This window comes from Anastrepha obliqua, chromosome 1 (assembly GCF_027943255.1).
Source record: "Anastrepha obliqua isolate idAnaObli1 chromosome 1, idAnaObli1_1.0, whole genome shotgun sequence".
NCBI lineage: Eukaryota > Metazoa > Arthropoda > Insecta > Diptera > Tephritidae > Anastrepha > Anastrepha obliqua.
The window spans coordinates 98,547,366-98,565,075 of NC_072892.1; the positions used below are offsets into that span (position 1 = coordinate 98,547,366).

At 36.6% G+C, this 17,710-nt stretch overlaps 1 protein-coding gene across 1 annotated transcript; it reads left to right on the forward strand.

The window, feature by feature from the left end:
• The first annotated feature begins 10,213 nt into the window (after positions 1-10,213).
• LOC129253279 (N-sulphoglucosamine sulphohydrolase) lies at positions 10,214-12,424 on the forward strand. Its single transcript, XM_054891582.1, has one exon. The coding sequence runs from the start codon at positions 10,376-10,378 to the stop codon at positions 11,978-11,980; it is 1,605 nt and encodes a 534-aa protein (XP_054747557.1). The 5' UTR covers positions 10,214-10,375; the 3' UTR covers positions 11,981-12,424.
• The last annotated feature ends 5,286 nt before the right edge of the window (positions 12,425-17,710 follow it).

The window sequence follows — 17,710 nt, forward strand, 5'->3', positions numbered from 1 at the left end:
ACATTTTTATATTGGGAACAATGAGTATATTTACACATTTGAATATACATATTTAATTGAACATATTTATATTTTAGGCTTCAAAAATTCATATACCGTAGTCTGTCGTAGATTTTCCTGTTTATGTTTCAGAAAAAGGCTTTGAAGATGACATTCTAAAGTCTTGGCGTATTGGAATCCAGTAATATCGTCTCTTAGAAATTGTTTAATGCGACGCAGTTGTTCTAATGCTTCAGGATATGACTTGATCTGACATTCATCCTGGACACATACATGATTTGAGTCTTCGCTTTCTCCGTCAGATAATTCCTCAGTATTAATTTCATCAATGACAACGTCAATATTATTGTCTTCTGTATTAACAATTTCGTCGATTAACAAAAACTCTTCTGTATACTGACCTTGCTGATTTTCATTTAAAATCTTTATCAAGGCCGCTAGTGTCGATATGGGAATATCATCCTCTGCCTCGAAGTCAGAACAGCGGAGCTTTTTGAAACCCGGCTTTCGAAAAACAATTCTTAATTGTTTCTGCCGTTACGTTTTCCCATGAAGATTTAATAAAAAAAAACAGCCTCCAAAATGTCAAAAGTTTTTGAAAGTCTGTCCATTGGAATGCCTCCTAATTTTGTCAAAATATGTTTGCTTATATGGCATCTGTAATGACACTTAAAATTTTGTATTGTATTATACCCTGATCGAGGGGCTGACAAACGGATGTTGTATTAGCAGGTAAAAAGATCAACTTTATTTTATTTAGTTTAATATCTCGAGGGTGAGTTGTAGCATTGTCCAAAAATAATAAAATTTTTCTCTTCTGGCAGCCCATTTTTTTATCAAGCATTTCTAGCCACTCACACATAATTTCACGAGACATCCAAGCTTTCCGGTTTGACTTCCATTCCACTGGCAAACTTCCTATATTGCCTCTTTTAAAGGCGCGTGGGCATGTTGCTTTTCCGATAACCAATGGCTTTTCTTTACATATTGGCACACAATCCTCGAAATTAACCTCGGAAGATTCCCCACATATTCTTTTGAAAGTCACATTATGACGCCTACGCCATTTCTTTAACCATCCATTTGACGCAGAAAAATTTTGAATACCTAATCGGCCAGCGATTTCTTTTGCTTTTCCTTTATAATAATACCCGATATTGGTGTATTTTGGCTTCTGGCCTTAACGAACCATTCGAAACTCAAATGGTAAATTTTTGAGCCATCCGCGTTTAAGAACTTTTTCTTTTTGTTGACGTTATCACCGCCCATCCATATTCTTTTAATATCTTTTATTTCAACTATTGTCAATCTACTATCTTTGTTGTCCGTGGATTTGAGTATCACGTCCGCTTATGAGAGGTTTTTATTGTTTTCTTTACACATTTGTTCAGTGTTATATTTTGCTTGTCCGTTACCGAGAGGTCCGCGTCCGCTTTCGAGAGGTGATTAGAACAAAAAAATGAAAAAAAATGTCCGCGTCCGGTTATTAGAGTGGAATTCGTTCTAAAAACCCAACATAAAGTTTGGTTCCTCAGTTTTTGTCCGGTTATAGGGAGTGTCCGCTTATTGGAGGTGTCCGCAAGGGGAGGTTTCACTGTACTTGAAAGCTGTTGGAATTAAAAACAATTTAATGATTAGATATTTCGTAAATAAGTAGAATTAAAAGTCAAGTTGTGTACAGAAGTCAGTTAAGTCACTGCACTTAGTCATTATAGCTCATTATGGAATCGCTAGTTTCCTTGTTCTTCTCAGTCCCTTCTGAACCACTTGAGACATATGATAACTATTTAAGCCCGTTAATGCTTATACAGATTAGAAAAAAAATCAATGTAGCTCTGCCTTTTCAATGCTCCAACCTAGGCTATGCGGCTCTTGCAATTACACGTTTTTTCCATAATTCATTTGTTATGAACATTATTTTAATAACAATTTGATGCTTAATCGACACGAGGAGTGGATCATTTGAAGTTTCCAATCCGGTCAATGGTTTATATTAAATTTTGGATCTGGTAAAAACGCATAGATTTGGCGGTTGATCTTCGTAGTTTGCAATAATATATTTATTACATTGTCTAGTGACCGAGTACATTATACCCAAATTGGATAGTAGACAAAGTGTTTAATATCGTTTCTGATTTAGAAGAAAATGTTTTATTGAAATTACTATGCCCATAGTTGTGGAAAACAAAAAACAGAGCGAATGTTCCAGTCAGATCTGTATCGGCATATTATCAGCGAGCCATTTTTTTTTGCCTTACTTGTATTCAATAAATTCATTATCAAATTACAGATTTTTGACTCTCCCAAGATCGTATTCTATGGAGGCTCTTAATGCACTGACACATGTTATTCCGGCTCAACAGTCTACACAGATGGTTCAAAAATGGATTGTGGTGTTGGATCTGGCATACATATATGGTAATTGAAAAATTGGAAGGCGGAAGTATTGGCAATAGGGGAAACTGGTAGGCTACTAATCGCAGATTTCTCTTTTAAATACAATATCGCTATTCTTTCGGATAGCCAAACTGTAATCCAAGCACGCGATTCAGTTACAAAAACCTCTAGACTGGTGGAACAACGCTGAAATAGCCTTACCACCTTGAGTGTAAGCCATAAAGTTACTTTAATCTGGATCCCGGAGCATCGGAACATTGAAGGAAACGAAAAAGCGGACGAACTGGCAAGAGTCGCAACTTCCATGATGGCAAATCGCGGGATGCGGATAGAAGGATCAGAAAACATGCAAAGTTAGCAGAATGTCATGGCCCACCTACAAACACGAACAAACGTCAATACTGAAAAATATGAAACGAAGGGATGCCTGCATACTGACGGCAGTGATAACTGGATTCTGGTCTATCGGGGAAGAAGCAGCCAAAATGCGCATTCCTCACAACACACACTGTTACAGTTGTAAGCAATCGGAGAAAAAGGAAACGATTTTTCATTTCCTCTGTGAATGCCCTGCCTTATGGAAGGAAAGAATGTCGACCCATGGTAAACCACTGTTCAAGTGTCTCGAACAACTGTCTGACTTAGACGTCAACAACCAAATAAGGTTCATAAACCGCATAGACTGGATATAGTCATGCTGTAAATAACCATTCAACAAGTTGGTAACGAAGATGTGGCAACAAAATGGTGGGGAAGCGCTAGTTGGATTCTGGATGAATCACCACTTTAACTAACTAACCCACTAAAAACCCAAATTTGCGAGGCCTCAGTTTTTTTATAATTTGCAGGGTGTAGAGAAGGAAAGAGAATTGTGACGCAATGTTTGTTAAAAACAAAAAACTATAGATCTCGTTCGTACCTATGACAAAACAGAGTTTCGCCCAAAATTGAAATTTTTCTGGTCCTGCACAACATATAAAAAAAATAATAATAATTGGCGAGTAGATTTCTGTTAAGTGTTTGCCCGAGCTCCTCCTCCTATTTGTGGTGTGCGTCTTGATGTTGTTCTACAAACGAAGGGACCTACAGTTTTAAGCCGACTCGTAACAGTAAATGGTTTCTTATTAGGAGCTTCTTCAAATTTTGTCACCAATATCTTTATTGTGGTCCGACAAAAACCCAAAAATGTTCGAGTTTTACGAACCGTCTCTGCTAAATTTTCACCATTTTTATAGTGAATTGTATCGTTCCATTTCTATTAATGGAGTGGTTTCTACTTGTCAAATATTAAAAAATGGCAGCTTCAAAAGTGACATCTACCGAAATAGCGGGCTATTCAAAGTAACACCTGTTATTGGAGAACCCTTTATTTTGCGATACGTTGTTCTTAAAGATCGACCATTTTATTTTAAGTTTCAATAACTTTAACTTGTTATTCTATCATTTAAAGTTTTATATCTGTCTACTTGACAAATGTGAAAGATGGCATAAAAAAGGTACAGTCTAGGAATTATTCACTACTGACATCTAGGCGTCACTTTTGAAAGACTTTTTATCATTTATAGTTCTTTTTGTTTAATTTAAGAAAGTAGTTCGTTCTCATTGCGCGTGACTGAGTAGTCTTTATTTGTCGAAGCTTACATTTCACTAGGGGCATTTTAATATTAAATAAATATGCATGCATATACATATACATATCTAAGCACACAGATATAAATCTACACTATAGAGTTAGTTCCAGAGAACGAATGTATAAATACAAAATAAATGAGACTTAACGAGTATCTGTGAAGCTATATTAAAAATATGGTGTATGAACAGTGGCAAATTGCGGCCGATGTCTTTGTCTTTTAGAAATTCTCATTTTAGAACAGAGGTCGGCAAAATGGACTTTGCGAGTGTGTTGGTGAGCACAGAGTAATCGCACTGCACAGTGGAGAAAAGAGTAAAATTTATTTCAAAATAATTAAAATGAAGACAAAGAAACTATATAATTCAAAACTTAGTTTAATGATTAATAATATTAATACTTTTGGGGCGGTTTCTGGTTAGAAGTATATTTTTAAAATGGCTTATATTTGATTTATTTCTTTGATTGGAACAAATAAATTTTAAATCAGAAAAAATTGGCTCGCAAAAGTATGTTGAGCCTTAAAACAAAGATCTTAAAAGAAAATTCTTTGAGCTAAGGAACTCAAAATATAATCGAACTCAGAACTCAATTATATCGCGTGCATCATAAAAATGTATCTCCCTTCGTAGGATTATTATTTCTACTTGAATTTCAAAATCATACTTGCCCATATCAAAAGTAAAGGGGGTTTCAAAGAGATTATTGCAATTCTCAATTTTTTTTAATGTCGTCAGTCAGTAAGTAACTAAATATAAACATACAGAGAGCAAGAATATAGCAAAAAAGGTTAATAAGTACAGACTAAAAAATCTGTGTTTTTATGTAGCCTAATCCGTAGTGGGACATTTGGTTTCAAAAAGCTTTTCAAACGAGTATTTGTACTGAAATAAAATGGAATTCGTGTGCGTACCGCGATTGTTGATCAATTCGACTAATTGTTTTTCAGAAACACTACAAATGAGACTATATATATATATATATATATATGTATATATATAATTATGTATATAATTGGCGCGTACACCCTTTTTGGGTGTTTGGCCGAGCTGCTCCTCCTATTTGTGGTGTGCGTCTTGATGTTGTTCCACAAATGGAGGGACCTACAGTTTCAAGCCGACTCCGAAAGGCAGATATTTTTATGAGGAGGTTTTTCATGGCAGAAATACACTCGGAGGTTTGCCATCGCCTGCCGAGGGGCGACCGCTATTAGAAAATGGTTTTTTCTTAATTTTGGTGTTTCACCGAGATTCGAACCTACGTTCTACAGAATTTTGTATATTGCGTGGAAATACTGGCTAACATGTGGATTTCTCATTTCTCAGTACGTCGATTCCTCACTCATTTTCTCTCTGTAACGACCTGCATACACATACATACTGAAGAGATACATATGAATGAACAAGTACAACATACTCAATATTCTCAATTCTCATGCGAGTATGAGTTTGTCTAGCTTCTCATCTATGCTAGCTTCGTTTGCTGATTTCGTTTGGTGTTGCTGTGCAAAGTTTTGTTTTTAATTTTTATTCATCTTTTACTTTGGAAACCAATCGTTTACTTCAATCGGGAAAAATATTGCTGTTGTTGTACAACAACTCGCATATGGCAAGTAAAATGAAACGATGATGCAATAGCTTACTGTATTTCAAAAGATGGTTACATATGCAACCCAGGTAATGCATTGCAATTTGCAAAACCGCCTGATTGCTCTGACTCATTTGTTTCGTAGCCTCTCTCGTAAAACATACGCGACACTCGGCCAAATTTTGTTGTATGTACATATACAATACATACATACATATGTAGCTGAGGCACGTGGATTACAAATTATTCGTAGCTGAAATAACCTTAACCTTAAAAAAAGTTCGCACTTATGAGAACAGGTTACATACATACATGCTCATGTAAGATACTCGTATACATGTATTGGAATTCTATCCGCGTATATTGAACTGCAACAGTTGAAATAGAATCTGCCTGACAGAAAGAAGTTGTGTATTCAGCTGAAAATCTGCGTACTTTCAAATCATTCAAATAATTAAAACGTACCTCCCCAAGATTGATAGAATACAAGATTGCTAGAGTGGAGTTGAAAAAAAACGTAACTTTACCGTGGCATAAATGTAGTTATGTATATGAGGGAACTAAAAAGAAGATGTCAAAATAGGTGTCGGGTGACACACGTACTTGTTGGGTGTCACACATACTTGTTGTCGGCTTTTGCATGATGAAAATCAAAAATTTTAGATTTTTCGCGGGCAAGCGTCATGCCCCCGACACGCACACATACATATAAGCTGCTGGACAGCAAATGCATGAGCGTGTCGCCGTAGCTTACGACATACGACACATGAATGAATCGTGCTTGAATATCGTTACTTGTCATTTGTTATTTTTGTTTTAAGCAATTTAAACCTTTAAAATATAAGTACAAAATAAAAAAAAGCCTGATGTTTTTGATTATATTTTTGTGAAATAAACCCGAGCGTCGTATGCACGCCTACTAGAATGCGCAACAAAATTTTTTTTCTAGATGCTCGTCCCTAAATTTGTTCTACGGCCAAGCAAAATGAGAACATTTTTTTTTAACATGCATCCGTGCCGCCAAAGCTTTGAAATAACCATTGAATTCATATGGGACAAATGCACTTTTCCGTAAAATTTAGTATAAAATGTTTACAAAGCGATATTATTTCATATCCTCTTTTAGATATTCTCCTTTTACTACCGTCAAAAAAAAAAAAAAAATTAACATATAACACATAATAATTTAACGTGTAACAGTCGAACATATTCAAATACACGAATAACATTTTTTTTCATTGGAAAAAAAAGCGATCAATGAAGGGTTAAATATAAACGTAAGGTAATAAATAAGTCACTTTCTGGCGTTTTTCGTGTTTGCCACTTTCTACCTTCTCCACATGAATTCAACCTACAAATACAACTTTTATGAATTTAAAAACCCAACATTCACTTCTATTAATGAGGAAAAGACTTTGTAATGAAACAGTGAGCCGTTAAAGAAACAAATCTGCACATAATATAAAATTTAAATATAATAATGAATGCGAATTGTAGTAGACAGGTTGGCCGTAACTGTATGGGCATCAGCTGTCTGTTAGTTGGCTAAATGACACTAAAGAATATTGTCTACAAGTGCGCAGAAGCATTTTGAAAAAAGAAAATCAGTAATGGATTTCAAACGCAATAGTGTGATTGCATTATATTTGGCTGGAAAATCACAACCAGCCACAGTTCGTGAGGTCGAGCACCTTAAACTAAGTAAAGTTTTTGTTTATCGCACCATTACTCGTTACAAGGATTCTGGTAGCATCACGAAACGTCATGGAGGTGGTCATCAAAAGACTGCAACGTCACGTGAAATGGTTAAAAAAGTCAAGAAGCGACTTAAGCGAAATCCCCGACGAAAAGGCCAATCAAATGGCGAAATAACTGAAAATATCTGACCGCAGCATCTGCCGTATACTGAAAAATGATCTCAAAGTCAAGCTTTTCAAGATCCAAAAGGCGCATAATCTCACACCAAAGCAGCAACAAGTCAGACTTGAGAGAGCGAAAGACTTGCTTCGCTTGGCCTAAAGCGGTCAATTTTCGAGCATTGTGTCTTCTGACGAAAAAATACTTAAAATTGTGCAATTCGTAAACTCCCAAAACTATAGGTTTTATTTGACCGACCGTTCATACGAGAATTTGAGTTATCGATTGGCCCCCAGGAAGCAGCAGCCACCACAGGTAATGGTTTGGGTCGCTGTAACTGCAGATGGGCGCTCTCCAATTGTTTTCATCGAGCCTGGTGTCAAGATAAATGCGGAATATTATAGGGAAAGTGTTTTGGAGGTTGCTTTAAAGCCGTGGGCAGACAAATATTTCGGTGGCAGACCATGGACGTTTCACCAGAACTCGACACCGTCTCACAAAGCTTGAGTGAAACAAGAATGACTAAAAACAACGTTCCGAACTTCATAACGTCCACACAATGGCTCTCAAATTCACCAGATGCGAATCCGATGGATTATTCTCTTTGGACCGTTTTGGAGAGCAAGGTCTGAACTAAAAGATTCACCAGTCTCGAGGCGCTGAAAAAAGCCATTGTCCACGAGTGGGCCAAAATACCTGCAAGTCACATTCGGGCAGCTTGCGATTCGTTTCTGGACCATCTCAAGGCCACAGTCAAGGCAAAACGTGGTCATATCGAGCAAAAGTAAATTGATTCTTAGTTTTGTATTATTTTCACAAATGTTTTATTTTGAATTGAATAAAGGTAATTTTCCAAAGTATATTTATGGCATTTTTTAATTGGTTACACCTTGAGTGCCGGACCCTATAGGTACACATTTAACTGCATTATCTACTTTTTCGAGCTTAACTCCCAATCCGTAACAAAAAGCTAGATTACCCATACAAAATTAGCGACAGGCTAAGCACCTACCCTGCCAGAAAGCAACATAGATTAACGAAACCAACCAAGACTGAGTCTTATCGAGGCCCTATGCTCCCGAGTGGAGTGAACAAGGAAAAAAACCCATACGAAATTTCTCTCCTGAAATCGAAGATAATAAAATAATTTTTAATTATAAAGATATTTTTTTCGTACAACCCTGAGTTTTTGTGTTATAATATACTTCTTATATATAATTCTTATTACGAATGTTAGTAGAAACTTCAAAGTAAAAACTAAATCAAATTGATGTCGACAAAGAAAAGAAGTTTGTAGACATAATTCTAATACAATTTTTGCTAGATGTTGTTAATTATGCATTCATATTACAGAAAAAACATCTGCCCTTAGTCGCTTTGACCTGTCATAATTTTTGTAACCTCAGTAGACGCCGCTTACGGATTTCCTCCAACTGTCATTACTAGCAGAAAATTGTGGAATTAAATTAACTATTGCTTCTCCTTGTCTTTTCTTCATATCGTTAATAATTAAGCAAACCAAAAACAACAAAATATTCCATCATACCAATTTCTATGAAGAAGACCCTTTCAAAACAGTCTTGACAGCTGATTGCCAATTTTGTAGCTAATCTGCCATATGTGAATGGGATTTATTGCTAATCACTGCATATGAAGCACAGAACGTACTTTTAGATACCATATGTTAGTGGAAAATTCTCGCTGGCTCAAAATTACTTCGATTAAATCAATGCCAGCAATAAACCCCGAAAATCAGGCTGCTCCTTTGTCTAAAGAGTATGAATTCAAACGGATAATTCAATTCAATTCAATTTGTTTGATTTGTTTTGTACATAGTAAGACAAAGTCTTGTGGTAGTACATCTTCTTATAATTCGAGAATAGAATACGAGGATGGTATACATAAAAATGCTACTTAAATTTTAAAACTATTTTATTTTTTATTAACAATAATTTACTCATCGAAAACTATATTTGCAAAACATTTCTTTTGGACGTTAATTTTAACTTTGATGTCTTTGCAAGATCGTACCAATGCCAGTGCCTCTTTTAGGAAAACACCGACTCTTGCTAGAGTTGGACCTTGAAAACTATTTATTGTGAAAGCTACAAATTTTCGCCCTGCTACTCAAAAGAAGTCAAACATTTGTGGGCAAATGAGCACAACGTTATTGTATCTAAATAGTTTTATACTAATGAACTGATTCTTTAATGGCGGCTGGCTGCCTGTGCCGAACTGCGTACTCCACAGTCATCGAAAAGTGTAAATGTAAAGTGGATGAAATACATACATATGTACATGTTTAATGACGCGACGAGTTTTGAGAGAGCTTGAGTAGGAACTGGCAATGCGCCGTCATTAAAGTCATTGATCTTTAAAGAACTGCCTTACTGGAACAGAGCTGATATTATAACCCAAAGTTATACGTATACTGATTGTTCCACCCACGAAATGGCTAAATATCATTGTTCAAAATGCATGTACATATGTACTTTTAATACAAAAATTACGACTCTAATTTTTCAGCAATTATTAGGTGTACTAGCACCACAGTGGCACATTCTCTTACGACTTTTATCCAGCATGACATCGCGTTCCAATTTCTTCTTTTAACTGGCTCAGTTGGAGTCTATTGTTGCAATCAATAGCAGAGCATGCGGGATAAGAAATGTAACCCCACTTCACCCGCAAAATTGTGGCTGTATTTGTATAGTGAGCTCAGCTTTAAATCCAAGTTGAGTAAATGGGATTTAGTTAGTTTGTTAGCGACTCTCGTTGCAGATGGCGGGCCTGGCTATACATTAATTGTTGCTGTTTTGTTTGCCGTTCAAGCTGATAGTTAAAATTTATCAGTGAAGTGAATTATCGAAAATAAACAAACCAACCGTTTGCTAATTATTTGAAATGTCGCTGCCACTTCAGAGAGTTGCATGCATAGTCCTAGCATTTATCAACGTATTTTACCCGCTAAGTGTAACGTCGGCACCAAATGATGAAATAAAAAATGTTTTAATACTTTTAGCCGACGATGCAGGCTTCGAGTCGGGCGCATACCTTAACAAATTCTGTCAGACACCTAATTTGGATGCTTTGGCAGCGCGTGGCTTACTCTTCAATAACGCCTTCACTTCGGTGAGCAGCTGTTCACCTAGTCGCGCACAACTCTTAACCGGTCAGGCTAGCCACAGCAATGGTATGTATGGACTTCACCATAGCGTACATAATTTCAATGTGCTACCTGGCATATCGTCGTTGCCAAATGTGTTGCGCGAAAAGTCAGAGGGTCGCATTCTAAGCGGCATCATAGGCAAGAAACATGTTGGACCTGGTCCGAACTTTCGCTTCGACTTCGAGCAGACAGAGGAGCAACACTCAATCAATCAGATTGGCCGCAATATAACCAACATACGGCATTATGCACGTCAGTTCTTCGCCAAAGCAAAAGAGGAAGCGCGTCCATTCTTCTTGCTAGTAGCATTTCACGATCCACATCGTTGTGGTCACATAACACCGCAGTATGGAGAGTTCTGTGAACGTTGGGGTTCTGGCGAGGAAGGAATGGGTATAATACCAGATTGGAAACCGATTTATTATGACTGGCGCAATTTGGAAGTGCCGCCACATTTACCTGACACCGACGTGGTGCGTCAGGAATTAGCTGCACAATATATGACAACCTCCCGTTTGGATCAAGGTGTAGGCGTAGTGTTACAAGAGCTCGCTGCACAGTCATTTAATGCGAATACCTTAGTCATCTACACATCAGACAATGGACCACCATTCCCAGGGGGACGTACGAATCTCTACGAACGCGGCGTGCGTGAGCCAATGATTATCACGGCGCCCACACCAAAGGCACGTCATCATGAGACCACCGCTGCCATGTCAAGCCTTCTGGACATCTTCGACACAGTCTTGGATGTCTTCCACTACTACACGCCCAATATGAATGAGTCCAACAGTGATAGCACCAAGTCTCTGCTGCCAATACTCTTCGAAGAACCTCAGCCCATCGAGAGTGATGCAATATTCGGAAGTCAAAATTTCCATGAGGTTACCATGAACTATCCAATGCGTATGATTCGTACACGTCGTTACAAACTGATACACAATCTAAACTTTTGGTCATACTTCCCCATCGATCAAGATCTCTACACATCGCCTACGTTCCAGCAGCTTTTGAATGCAACGATCGCCAAACAACAATTTCCATGGTATAAGACGTTGCTCGCCTACTATGAACGACCCGAATGGGAGCTGTACGACATTAAGGCCGATTCATTGGAACGTTACAATTTAATGGGCAAAGCAAAGTATCAGCATGTATTCGAGGAGCTGAGCGCTCGTTTGTTCAAATGGCAAGTGAAGACAGGCGATCCATGGCGTTGTGCACCGCATGCGGTTTTAGAGGCGCAGGGCATGTACAAAGATAGTCCAGCGTGCCTAACGCTGGGTCATGAGGCGTTACGACGCCCACTGATGCACTACGACAAGTATGAGTTGTTGTAATATCATACATGGTATTAATAGTAATTGTTATACAATATATTGAGGAATTAATTTTTTTGTAATTCTAACAATTAGAAGAATAAGAATAACTGTTGTATGCAGAGGTGGACAACTAAGAAGAGTACAGTACATTTTTAGGAATTGTATTATATTATATGAAATAAAATATAAACATTTTAAGTGGATTTTTGTGAGGATATTTTAAGTAAATATCTTGCTAGTAGAATTTTAGTTAAGCAACTATGAAACCATTCCGATTTCGCTTGGAAACCACTGACAAAAATTGTATGAAAGGAGCCTTCGAGACAAATTAGTTGCTATGGAAACCTCGAAAAGTCGTTCGTAAGTTTTAGTGTTGCCTTTGTATCCAACCTTTGTATCCTTGAACCTTTAAAAACGAAGAACAAGCGAATCCAAATAAAAAATAAAAATAAGCCACACCAACTCACAACAGTTTAAAAGAGTTTGTGCAGTATAAACAAACAGGTAAAGCAAAAAAAAAAAACTAGCAATAAAAAGAAAAAACGCCAAATCCAAAGCGCCACCGAATAGCGCCAACGCGATTAAGATCCGTGACCTGGGAAAATTTTCTTCTCTTCTAATCAAATTTTATTACAATAAAGTTTTGCCAGTATACGCGTAAAAATTACTTACACCTTTTTCCATCTAAGTTCGGTAAGACATCAAAAATAAACTTTTTGACTGTGGAACCATATTAAGTCGAAAAGTGCTGTTATATCGAAAACGGCTTACAGTAAGAGCGAAAAAATCTAATCATCAAGAATTTCCTCTTCTTCCTCTTTATTGCATCCTGTGTTTGAAGAAAGAATTTCTTCTTAATTGGCGCTATAACCGCTTACGCGATTTTGGCCGAGTTTAACAAAGCGCGCCAGTCGTTTCTTTCTCGTGCTAACCGGCGCCACACCGCATCGAATACTTTCAAAGCCGGAGCGTTTGTATCAATTCGAACGACATGACCCAGCCAACGTAGCCACTGTATCTTTATTCGCTGCGCTATGCCTATGTCGTCGTAAAGCTCATACAGCTCATCGTTCCATCGTCTGCGATATTCGCCGTTGCCAACGTGCAAAGGTCCAAAAATCTTACACAGAGAGAGGACTTTACTGCTCAGTTGCCTACTTAGTCCAAAGTAGCACTTGTTGGCAAGAGAGATTCTACGTTGGATTTCAAGGCTGACATTGTTTTCGGTGTTAATGCTGGTTCCTAAATAAAATAAGTCTTTTACAACCTCGAAATTATAACTATCAACAGTGACGTGGGTGCCGATACGCGAGTGCGCCGACTGTTTGTTTGAAGACAGGAGGTACTTCGTTTTGTCCTCGTTCACCACCAGACCCATTCGCTTTGCCTCTTTATCCAGTTTGGAGAAGGCAGAACTAACAGCGCGGTTGTTATAGACATCATCGGCATACGCCAGCAATTGTACGCTCTTATAAAAAATTGTGCCTGAGCGATTAAGTTCTGCGGCTCGTACGATGCTCTCCAACATCAGGTTAAAGAAGAAAGAATTTACTGCCACTAAATGAGGTAAACTAGAAAAACGTACTGCCAAAATCAAATACCAAATTTTTATATCTCGACACAAACAAATTTAAAATTTCGTAGCAAGAAAAACATTTCTATTAAATTTAATACTCACATTTTTCTAATTTATTACAATATATTTTTATAAAAGATAAAAATGCCAGAAGAAAAACGACGAGAGTTAACTATCAATCGCCGCAAAAGGGCATTTTTTGGACACATCGTTCGAGGTACTAAGCTCGAGCTAATCCAAATAATAACCAAAGGAAAAATAGAAGAAAGTGTGGCATCAGACAGAAGCAGATGTCCTGGCTCAGAAATATTCGCGAATGAGTCGGACTGAGGACGATTTGAGAACTCATTCATACCGTCTAAGAGCAGCGTTTTCAAACTACATACACGCTTACTTACATACTTGTCCTATTGTAGTGAAAATTATACTCGTAGGTGTATTTTTGTAATTTATGTAGGCATGTATGTACGCTCATTTAAATGTAGGTTACTTAAATCAATAGATACGACCGCCAACATCCAGCAACGGATAGGAAATTGAAGAAAAAGAAGTAAAATAGAAATGGTCATTCCTTCTGCACCTCATTTAACAACTTTTCTTCCGCAACCAAAATTCGTCGTAACATTACTTCGAAAAATCTACGGAATGGCTTTACGAATTTCGAATTTACGATTTGTGCTGAAAACAGTGAAGCCCGTAAACGCAATTCCGACTCAGCTATTTCGATCAAACTAATGAGAACCCCATGTAAACGAAAAGTTCCTTCCTTCCGTATCGTAGTACCGTAGATTTTATTTCACGATTATTAAAAAAATTCCGTAATTCCGACCCAGCTGATTGCTCTCTCACCTCACAGTGTTGCCAAGCAGTACATTTCGAAATCATTTACAAAATAAACTTAGAAAAATGATAATTTTTGTTAAAATAGCTTAAAAATACTGTTGAATAATGTTAATTATAGATAAATGAACTATTTGCATTTGTTGGTTTTTGGATTTGGTTTATAAAACAATGAAAAATTGTAACTAATAACGCGGATGTGTGAAAAAGTGTGTAAGCAAAAATATCAATGGCAACATTGTGTAGATACAACCAAACACATACACACACAAACCGATGTATTGTGTAAATATGTAATTAAAAGAACGCAGTTGTTCTCGGGGGTGAGTTTTTGTGCACGGTAAGGGCATGCGGTAAGGGATTCCGTGCGGTCTTCACTGTTTTCAGCATTAGCCATTGGAACTCAATGATCCATTTTTCGTAGAATCTACGAAAATCGTACTTGGATTCAGTGATTGGGCTGATTATCTAGCCAGATAATATCGTCAGTTGGTGTATCTCAAATAATAAACCATTCAATTTTAAGAAATGTAAAATTATGTGCTTTTCATGAAGAAAAATAATAGTAAAATACGTGATTACCATCTATAATAACAAGTATGTATATACCTTTTTTTGACTTAGAAAAGTTTAATTTTTGAAATTTTGTATTTTGTTTTTAATATTCAAGCCCGGAAGTATGTATAATTATATATATATGTATATATATAATTGGCGCGTACACCCTTTTCGGGTGTACCTAAAGGAACCTACAGTTTCAAGCCGACTCCGAACGGCAGATATTTTTATGAAAAGCTTTTTCATGGCAGAAATACAGTCGGAGGTTTGCCATTGCCTGCCGAGGGGCGACCACTATTAGACATTTTTTTTCTTAATTTTGGTGTTTCACCGATATTCCAACCCATTCGGCTACGGCGGCCGTATAATTAGTAAAATAAAAATAATTTTTAATCTATCCGATTGTTAGCACTTCGCTGGAATGTTCAATGCGAATTCATCCATGTACTTTGTTTGTGCAATTTGGTAGTTTGAATGTTAAACACAGCTGATTACTTCTATGGCGAATTATTTGTGAAAAGAAAATTAGAGCGTGATTCCATGAATTTCAATCAGAATGTAAACAAATAAAATCATTTTGACATTCAGTTCACGACTTTAACACTAGATATACTATGGTAGATTTACTAAATATAATATGTATATACATATGTGTATAACTGAAATATTACTTTTTAAATACATAACACATGGGCTGAAAAATCCTGGGCCTAACAAAGAAAACACTTTTTTGTTTTGTTCAAAAATTGTTGATGAATAACGCAATTTCCATTTATCTTTTGCCTCAAAATAGGCCTCAATTTCAGAGATAATCTCTTCATTTGAGCGACAATTTCTTACCGGCGAGAATTTTTTTAGATCTGTGAACAGCCAGTAGTCACTGGGAGCCAAATCTGATGATTCCGGTAAATGTGGGAGTAATTCGAAGTTCAATTCATGTAGTTTTGCCATTGTTTTGATAGACTTGTGACGGTGCGTTGTCTTGATGAAACAAAACAGTGAGCAAACACGGCACTCACTTTGAACAGCGCTTTCTCATAGTCAAATGCGCATGCAATATAAAGCCAATACGTTCTTTTGATATCTTTAAGCTTTCAGCCAACTCATGCAACTTCACTTTTCGATCATTCAAAACGATTTTGTGAATTTTTTTAATGTTTTGTGGTGTTACCGCCTCATTTGGACGTTCATTGCGTGGTACACCATCGCACATACCGGTATTTTGATAATCTAGGCGGCCAAAAGTCAATTTTGAAAACGCATTAATTGATTTTAATAATGAATAAAATAGAAAGATAACACAATAGAGTATTCACTCCACCCCCTCTCGCGCTTTTTCGTCGCGTGCGCTACCGTCGTATTGGCAGTCAAAAGTTCATTGCTTATCACTCTACACATATCTCGCTCGGCGTTCGGCAAGCAACAAATCTTCAAAAAAGTAAAGTTAACTTATTTAAAGTTATATGTCTCGTTTTAATGATGGAAATTGAAGCTTCAGGTATGTTTTTTTCAAATTTAATAAATATTTTATAGATTTTGTTCATTAATAACGTAATTTATTGAATTCCGTACAAGGAGAAATAGCGGATTTTTTACACATATTTTTTTTATTTGTTAAGCTGAAAGTTATACTTCCAAGTCCGTCCAAGCTTGAATTTTTTTTTCAGATTGTGTACATATGCTTTAAGATGTAGAATAAAGTAGAATTAGCCGCAGAAAACCGCAAATGAATTAATTGTGGAATTTCAAAAGTTTCATGGAACAGTTTTTTTAAAAGCGTTTTTTATACTTGTTATTTTTTGGTTTGTTTAAGGTTCTCAAGACTCTTCAGGGGTTCGAATTGGTACTCGAAAATACATATTCGACCGCATGCAAGCTCAGAATTTACCAAATTTGGACGAAAAATTAAACTCTTTACAACAGGAGCTTTTGTCAAGTGAAAAATACTCTGACGAACAGATATCAGCTCTTAAGCACAATTTTTCACATTTTAAATCACAAATCAAGAAAAAGTGGCTACAAGTACATAAAAAGGAAGATGTTTTCCTATCAAAGTACAAGTCTTGGTTGGAAGGAGGTTTTGAATTAACTGTTGCAGCAATACCGAAACAATGTGGCTGTCCTCAGAAACATTTCAGTGACTCAGGTGAAAGATCTAAAAGACGCAAAACTGCAGAACTCAGATCTACAGTAAAGGACAAAAACTTGATTATGCATCCTGCTTCAGTAGAGTTAATCAAAAGTGGAAAGAGAGATGCTTCTAAAGTATTAAAAGACATTCAAAACTCTCCGATACGTGCGATAAAATACAAAAAGGCATTTTCAAACACTAGGAAAAAAGAAATGCACTCTTTATCACCAATGCAAGCATTGAAAATGATGATTGATGCTGATCTAACAAGTGCTCAGTACGAAGTTATAAGGAACACATGTTAACAAATTTTTCCCTGCTACACACTTATTCAAAAAGCAAAAAATGAATTGTATCCGCCTACTGAATCTATCAGAATTACATGCACTAGTGCCGAATGTGATTTACAGCCCTTGGTCGATTTTACATTTACTTATTTGGAAGTAGTTTTTTCAGCCCTTAAAGAACAAGAAAGATTGTCCCTGAAACTTATTTGTAAATGGGGATGCGACGGCTCACAGTAGTCACAGTTTAAACAAAAACTAACTTGGCATTTGATAATAAATAATTAAAACATTAATAATGATGTCTATTTTATATAATTTAACCTATAAATACCCAAAAAAAAAATTTATTTTCTATT